Source organism: Impatiens glandulifera, chromosome 3, assembly GCF_907164915.1.
Source record: "Impatiens glandulifera chromosome 3, dImpGla2.1, whole genome shotgun sequence".
Classification (NCBI taxonomy): domain Eukaryota; kingdom Viridiplantae; phylum Streptophyta; class Magnoliopsida; order Ericales; family Balsaminaceae; genus Impatiens; species Impatiens glandulifera.
In genome coordinates, this window is record NC_061864.1 from 55,347,538 (window position 1) to 55,356,912 (window position 9,375).

At 32.9% G+C, this 9,375-nt stretch overlaps 1 protein-coding gene across 1 annotated transcript; it reads right to left on the bottom strand.

Moving 5' to 3' along the window:
* Positions 1-2,231: 2,231 nt before the first annotated feature.
* Positions 2,232-3,209, bottom strand: LOC124930418 (pentatricopeptide repeat-containing protein At2g33760-like). The gene has a single exon (XM_047470762.1). The coding sequence runs from the start codon at positions 3,207-3,209 to the stop codon at positions 2,232-2,234; it is 978 nt and encodes a 325-aa protein (XP_047326718.1).
* Between the last annotated feature and the right edge of the window lie 6,166 nt (positions 3,210-9,375).

The following is a 9,375-nucleotide window of genomic DNA, read 5'->3' on the forward strand; positions in this document are numbered from 1 at the left end:
CAGAGCACGCGCGCGTGCAATCTCTGTCATTGAATTGACCATAATAATTAAAACAGGTTGCAAAAAATATAGATATAAAAAAAAAAAATTGATTACTATTATATTATATAGTACCACTAATTAATTGGATATATCTAATAAACGTTCAGAAAAATTTAATACTTTTTTCTTAAATCCAATAATTGTAAACTATGTAAAAATAAATCAATAATCTCCATGCACAAATTTATAAATAAATAAGACTATATTATTCATTTTTAGATTCACAGACTCAATAAAAAAATAAATAATAAGAAATTAAAAATAAATATTCAAACATCAAACATCAGTAAAAATAAATATTCAAACATCAAACATCAGTTACCAAGAGTTACTCATAATCGTCATGATTACAAACATAATTTCCTTTCTTGGAAACGTTAGTGAGTAGACATATTCTCTCAGGATATAAAAAAAAAAAAAAAAAAAAGTGATATTACTTTATTTCATATTATATGAGCATACAACTATTCTATTTATACTATGAAAAAAAAAATTAAATTTCTAAATCTCAATTATCTTAAATTTTCTGAATTAATTTTATTCAGAAACTTATTAAACATAAATATAATAACTCTATTATTAAATAAACTCTACTCCTCATTTTTCTAAAAACCTATACTCCAAAAGGGTTCGTAAAAATGTCTACAACTTGATCAACATAATTCACATATTCAAATCTGATTTTTTTTCTTCTTCATATTGCTCTCTTTGATGAAGTGATAGCGTGTATCGATGTGCTTACTTCAATAATGTAAAACATGATTCCTTGCTAGAGCTTGAGCAGATTTGTTGTCGACAAAAAATACGATCGCTTTATTCTCCGGCAAATCTATCTCTTCAACATTATTCTTAGTCACAATGTGTGACTAGCGCATGTTGTTATCGCTACATGTTCAGGTTCACAAGATAATAGTGAGACTATCACATGTTTCTTCGAACTCCACGAAATTGCATTAAACCTCATAGAAAACACTAATCAAGTTGTGCTCTTCAGATCATCTATATCTCTGAAAAAATCACTATCGGAATATCCAACAAGTTGAAATTATTTGAACGATGAATAAAGCAATCCAAAATCAATAGTACCTTTCAAATATCTTAAAATTCTCTTTGGTGCCTTCATGTGCTCCGTCTTGGGTATCTCCATGAATCAACTAATAATTGACACACCAAAAAGAATATTTGACCGAGTACATGTCAAATACCTTAGACATCCAACGAGACTTTTGAACAGTGTGGGATCCAAATTTTCTTCCTTTTTGTTCTTGCTCAATTTAGCTCCAATCTCCATACGGGTAGCCACCAATTTGTTATTCGACATATTGAATTTATCTAGAACTTCCTTCACATATGTTTGTTTCCCAACAAAAATTCCTTCATTAATTCAATTGACGCACTTCTAATCCAAGGTAAAATGACATTAAGCTAATATATGTCATCTCAAATTCTCAAGCCATATCATTTTCGAAATCTTCAAAGAAAATCGGATTATTTCTTGTGAAAATAAGATCATCCACGTAAAGGCAAACGAACAAATAATTTCTATTTTTATCCATTTTTACATAAAATGCATACTAATGTGGATATCTTTCAAATCATTTCTCACGAAAATAAGCATCGATCTGACTATACCAAGTTTGATTCACTTATATATTTGAGACCGTACAAAACCCTCTTCAACTTTAATACCTTTCTTTCTCGTCCTTTCTTCACGTAACATATTGGTTGCTCCACAAAAACATCATCCTCAAGGAAATCGTTAACCTAACTTCACGTCCCATTAGAATTTTTTTCAGCTTCTTTTTGCCGCTAGTGAAACAAAAAATATGATTGTTTTTAGACGGAAAATGGAGCAAATACTTTATCATAGTCCACTCTGTGTCATTGTGCATACCCTTTGACGACTAATCTCGCTTTATATTTTTTCACAACCCCTTTAGCATTCTTTTTCTTTTTGAATATCCACTTGACACCAATGGACTTTTTACCCACTGGAAGAGAAATGAGTTCCCATGGATCTTTAAATCATTATGATCCAGGCGAATAAGCACACTAATTATAACTTGCATATTAAGAAAAATTTCTACGTTTTCCACAATTTCTATCGAAGTTAAACCTGCAATTCAATTTATTCCTAGGAAAAATATATAATAGAAGAAATGACGGATTTGATACACCGATCAGTGCGATTATACTAAATAAATCAAAGAGGTCACATTCTTTCGACTCATCCCGTCGAATATCACCCGAGCATAGTCAACATTCCCACACTTAGCATACATATCAATTATCGCCGAGCCGAGAATTACATCAATTGAAAAATTCCTCCACAATAAATAATCATGAACTAATCTCGCCTTATTCATAGACCCAGTTTTTGCACAAGCGTTAACAACCGTCACCATAGAAATCTTATCGAGAACAAAACCTTCATCTATCATTGAATTAAACAATACAAGAGACTCACTAGGGTTTTCAGACTTAGCAAATGCACTAACCATAACAGTCCAAGTAGTTAAATCTCTCTTTGGCATTTTATCAAACAGTTGGCGTGCATCATCAATAACATCACAATTAGAATACATATCTACAAGTGCAGCTACTATAAATTCATCCCTTTGCAAACCGAACTTGAAAGTGATTTGATGAATCAACTTTCCAAATCTAAGATGTTTATCATCCCTACAGGCTCTAATTACAGAAGGTAAAGTATAATTATCAGGAACTAATCTTGATCTAATGTAATCTCTAAATGTTTTGAAACAATTGAAGTAATCACGAACCTTTGCAAAACCACCAATCATGACAATCCAAGTTACGGCGTCTCTTTCTTTCATTACACCAAATAGAGCGTGAGCGTCTTTAAGTGATTTTGAATATGCGTATAAGTAAAGGAGCTTGTTTACAACAATTAGGTTATGATACATACCGTAGATAGTAATATGGGCATGCACTTGTCTGATTTGCTCAAGGTTATTGCATTTTAGGAGTGTATCAATGAAATGGTGAATCGGATTGAAGTTTGGTTCGTGAATATATGATTTAGTTTGAGGTTGATGATTATTTGCAGAAGATTTCGCCATGGATAGAGAAGATGAAGAAGTAGAGAATAGACGGTTAACTTCATGGCCGAAGCTAGAGGACAAGAAGCTTTTCGTCTTCTTCATTTTTATTTTTTTTTCTCTCTTTTCGTTCTTTCTTTCATTTTTTTATATAATTTTGTTTAATTTTTTTTAACATTATATAACAGAAATAAAAAATTTAAAAAGAAAGTATTTTTTTTAAACCTCTTAAGTTATAACTCTCTATTATTTATTTATGAGGAGTGATATAGAGAATTTGGGAAAGAATGTGGGTTTGTAAAAATGATAAAGTTGAAAAGGGAGAAAAAATAAAAAATATATTATTTTTCCACCCAAATTCTCTCCCTTATCATTTCTCATTATTTATTTTTTCTTTATTAACTTAAGACAAGTTATTATAAACAGTAAATCATTGTAAATGCATAGACCACAACAGCAATACATCCATCGATTTTTCAATAAGGAAAGTAGGTATCGATTTTTCAGCTGCAACAGCAGCAACACAACCAGCGATCAAGAAAGAGTGTGATCGATAAATAAATCAAAGAGCGACATCCACATCCGTTGTTTCGCGACCAAGTGTGGAGAGTCGGAGAGGAGTTTGTTGTTTGGAAATGGAGTTTGGTTAAGTTTATGAAGAGAGAAAAAAGAATTGGGTTGTTCGAACGATAGAAAAATTGAATTGGTTCCAATTTAAAAAAATATATAAATTCAATTTTTATTTTTAAATATAATATAATATTTAATAATTTAATTTTTGTTTATATTATTTTTTACTTTTAATTTAATTTAATTAAATTTAAATAATAATTAATTTAAATAAATAAAAAAATTTAATAATGTTATAAATAAAATCAATAATTATGTTATAAAAAATAAAAATTAAATTTTAATGTTTATAAAATTTAAAGTCAAATTTAATTTAAAATTTTTAAATTGTGAAACGAAATATTTATAAAATAAAACATAAAAAAATAATTAAATTATAAGGTTCTCAACAAGTACGTATATAAAAATAATAATAATAAAGGTTGTTGAATATATACACAAGTTGGCAAAAGTTTATTTTCTTTTAACTTTTGTGAACGCTTAATATGGGTTGGCATATAAGGGTTGCTAAAAGTATGTTTTGTTGTAGCGTTTATCCTATTGTTGATCTTAACAAGGTTCTCAGTTGGCCTTCCACCTGTCGTGTTGATGAAATGAAGCTTTGATTTCACACAAATAATTATTCTCACATCCTTGTTCCATGTCATGTAGTTCCTAGAATTATGAAGGGTAGACACCATTTTGGAGATAAGGTTATTAGTATATTGTAGGTGGAAAAGTGAATCGACTGAAAAAATATTCAGTCGAATTAGAGGAATTAGAGCCAGTAGAGTGATTAGTATTTTCGGTATTAAATATTTAACTCTTATAAATTTTAACAAACAAAATACAAAGATGATTGAAATTTCTTGTATATTCTTTTAAAGCATGAGCCTCTATTTATATACATAGATGAATCATCTAGGGTTAATATTCTATTTACATAGAATGAATTTTGTAAAGAAATCTACGGAAATAAAAAAAATGTACAGTCGAATAAAAAGAATAATTTGTTGAGGCACCATGTGAATGAGTGGTGAGATGGCCTTAAGTTGTTTTTGTACCATGTGAGATCGTCGGAGAAGAGTGAATAATATATGTGACACCTATTGTAAATCTGGTGAGATATGAAGATGATAAAAATATTATATGTGCATACATGATAGTACAGTAGGACCAATATACATATATTTTTTTTTTTAAAGAATACTGAAAAATTAAATTTGTTTGTTGTTTGTGTTGAAGCGGTTAGTGTTAGTCATTTTTATTTAGTATATCCTTTTTAGAATTAGTTATGTTTAATTATCTTTTCTATGTAAACACCACTAAGTTAGTGTTAGTAGTGGTTTCTAATTTCTTGGTTTGGTAAGTAACACCACTAAGTTAGTAGTGGGTGAGTAGTTGATCATATTTTCTTGCTTTGATACGTAACACCACTAAGTTAGTAGTGAGTTAGTAGTGTTCCTAATTTCTTGCTTTTGTAAGGCTATAAATAGCCTATCTTTTCAGTTATTATTTATTCAATTATTCAAGGAATTCACACATTTCCTATATACTATTGTCTCTTGATTTGGTATGAGAGCCATGTTGAACTGAACTTTGAGAGTGATTTGAGTAAAGAATGGTAACAAAAAGCAGTTTTGTTCAACCATCAATTCCAAAGTTTGATGGGTTTTATGATTATCGATCCATGTCAATGGAGAATTTTCTTAGAGAAAAGGAGTATTGGGGAATTGTAGAAGAAGGGATTCTAGCTGAACCAGAAGAGAAAACTGTTGAAGCTAAAGTAAAGCGTACAACGATGCGAAACTGAAGGATTTGAAGGCAAAAAACTATATGTTTCAGGCTATTGATAGAACAGTTCTTCAAACTATTCTAGATACTAGATCAGCCAAAAGTATTTGGGATTCCATGAAGAAGAAGCATCAATGAACAAATCGTGTTCAACGATCACAATTGCAAGCTCTCAAAAAGGATTTTAAGGTATTACAGATTAAGACATGAGAGTTTGTGAATGCATACTTTTCTCGTACCTTAACCATTGTCAACAAGATGAGGCAGCACAAGGGCAATGTAAGTGATGAAGATGTTAGTTGAAAAGATACTAAGATCGATAACCCCTAATTTTGCATATGTAGTTTGTTCAATTGAAGAGTCAAAAGATATCAATAGAGTTTCAATTGATGAACTGCAAAGCAATTTTTTGGATCATGAGCAACGAATGACTGCACATGTTGATGAGGAGAAGGCTTTGAAGGTTACATATGGAGAGTCTTCAAGAGGACGAAGACATTGTAGTTTTTGAGGTAGAGGCAAAAGTAGTGGGAGACATAACTATAACAAGTCAAGTATTGAATGTTTTGGCTGTCATAAGCTTGGGCATTTACAGTATGAATGTCCAGAAAAATTATAAGAGAGGGAACACTATGTGAAAACAAAAGAAGAAATGTTGCTGATGTCTTATACAGATGAAGGAAAGACAAATCAAGATGAAATTTGTATGTGGTACCTTGATTTAGGCTACAACAACCACATGAGTGGCAAGAAAAAGTTGTTTTCAGTTTTTAATAAAAGTTTTAGAGAAACATTAAAACTAGGCAACAAATCAAGGGTGAAAGTGATGGGAAAAAGAGCTGTTGTGATGATTGTGAATGGAATTACTCAGTTCATTACTAGTGTGTTCTATGTTCCAGATTTAACAAACAATCTATTAAGCATTGGGCAGTTAGCTGATAAGGGTCTGAAAATTGTCATTAAACAATGGAAGTGTACACTCTATCATGCTCATAGGGGACTTGTTGCAGAAATTATAATGTCTTCAAATCGAATGTTCAAGCTCTTTGCAAATATAAAGAAGAAAGAGGAGACGTGTTTCTCTATTACTAAATATGTGGTTCAATTGTGGCATCTCAATATGGTCACTTGAATCTGAAAGGATTAAGACTTTTTCTGGAAAAGGAAATGGTAAATGACTTACCTTCACTTGGAGTCATGTCTAAAGTATGTGAAGTGTGTTTACAAGGCAAACAACATAGACTTCCTTTCCCACAAGAGACTACATGGAGAGCTATTCAAGTTCTTCAAATGGTGCATACTGACATATGTGGACCTATCAAGCCTATGTCCAAACAGTGGAAAGAGGTACATAATCACTTTTGTTGATGATTATAGTCGCAAAACATGAATATATTTACTTGTGCAAAAATCAGAAGTTTTTAATACGTTTAAGTTGTTTAAAAGTCGTGTTGAGAAGGAGAATGGTGTGTTTATCAAAGTTCTTCGTATTGACAGTGGAGGGGAGTTCACCCTAAATGAGTTTAACAACTTTGCAGCGACAATGGTATAAAAACACAACTGACAGCTTCATATACTCCACAACAATATAGAGTTACAGAGAGGAAGATGTTAGGATCGGGGACGCCCTTGGAGGACCGGGGTGTTTCCGGTTTTAGGAAGGGTGGCCGCTTACAACAACACAACACACTTTGGTGATAGTCCGGTTAGAGACTATAACCGTTCTCAGCACTTCGCAAACTGTCACAGACTCTTGAACCGGGTTCAAGGACGGAAATGTCTGTTTCAGTTTGAAGCAACGTATGCGACTTAGTTTTGATGAGATTAACAAGGAGTCGGTTTAATGGAGTGTATGAACCGGTTTTTGATTTAAGGAGTAAGATTGTTTTGGTTTGTGGTTAGGTTAAGTGATTAAGCAGGAAATAAAGGAAATAACACGAGACAAGATTTTTTATGGATGTTCGGAGCAAACCCTCCTACGTCACCCATTCTTCTCAGATTATGAGAAGGATCTCCACTAACTTTCAAAGTTACAACAATTACACAGCCGGTCGAGCCTAACTCGCTACTCGCCGGTTACCCCAACTCACTCTTGATGTAATACAATAACACAATAATAACTTTCGGCAAATGACACAACAGTTTTGGATCGCGCGTGAGATTTCTTTATCTCTCTAAGATTTTCGTAACTTGTCATTAATGAGGTCCCTTCGTCTTCCTTTTATAGTGAAGATGATCCCAACGGTCACTTTTCTTCTCTCACCGTGGGATTGGTTAATTCAGAGTCACGCCGGTGCAGAGAGGTTGCTTGTACGTTTCAACTTCCTAACACTTGGCAAGCATGCAGATGCTCCTCAGGTAAAGATGACGTAGCCGGTTTGCAGATTCAAACACGTGTCAGGCATGCACCCTCCGGCTGTCGAAGTCGGATCAGTAAATCATCATTGTTTTTCTCGCATGCTTCTGATCGGATCTTATCTTTTTTATTTCTCCGAGACACGTCTATTTTGTCATATTACGTCATCTCTGTAGATTTTAGTTTCCGGTTGACTCTTATATAGTATAGTCCGGCTGGGATGTAGACTTTTCTTTGCTAGCCGGTCCCTTGAGAATGTTGAAACCGGTTCCTCTTGATCTTGACTTGATCACTTGAAACTGAATTTCTTTGAAGTGTTCTTTAGCCGGTTTGTGAGGCTCCAACCGGTTTGTGCAATTCGATCTGTTCCTGCACATAGAAGTTAATAGTTGTTTAGTTTTTCTGGCCGGTTCCAAAAATTAACTTTACTTAATTTTTCTATCAATTTCTCCCTTTTTGATTATTTAGAATAAATATTCAAAAATTGTAATGTGTGGCCGGTTGCAAAATTAACTTAATTTTTCTATCAGAAGAATCGAACTCTAATGAACATGGTTCGTAGCCTGTTTTTTGAGAAGCATATTCCAAAGACGTTTTGGGCGGAAGCTATGAATTGGGTGATTTATGTCCAGAATAAAAGTCCAAAACGTGCCGTAAAGAATGAGACACCAGTAGAAGCTTGAAGTGGTGTTAAGCCATCAGTTGCTCACTTTCGAGTGTTTGGATGCATTTCGCATGCTCATGTTCCTGACAGCAAGCGCATCAAGCTGGATGAAAAAAATATCTAATGTATTCTACTTGGGGTCAGTGAAGAATCTAAAGCATATCGATTGTATGAACCTTTATCTCAAAAGATTATAGTAATTCGTGATTTGGTGTTTGAAGAGGATGGAAGCTGGAAGTGGGATAAGAAACATTAGAAAGTCGCACTTATTGATTTAGAATGGGAAGAAGAAGACTCAACTGCTGCAACACATGAAGCAATTGTGCAAGTTGAAATTGTGGAAGACACTACCGAAGCCGCTTCACCATCAAGTCAGGCTTCAAGATCCAGTAGAGTTCGATGATACAAGAATTCGACAGGACAGACCTTGAGTAGAGAAAATACTTTCTTGGAATAGAAGTCATGTAGAAGAAAGAAGACATTTTTATATGTTAGAAAAGTACATAGAAGATATATTGGAAATATTTGGAATGCCTAATTGTAATGCAGTTCATAATCCAATTGTTCCTGGTTCTCATCTTACTAAAGATGGGAGTAGAAATAAGGTTGATAGCATTCAGTACAAATAGTTGTTTGGAAATCTCATGTATCTTACAGAAACACGACATGATATTATATTTGTTGTAAGTCAACTTACTTGATATATGGACTGTCCTACAAAATTTCATCACAATGCAACAAAAAGAGTATTACGATATTTGAAATGGACACATGATTATGGTATTCTCTACAAGAAGGGAGGAGATGTAAAATTTGAAAGCCACACAAACAGTGACTATATTGGTGAT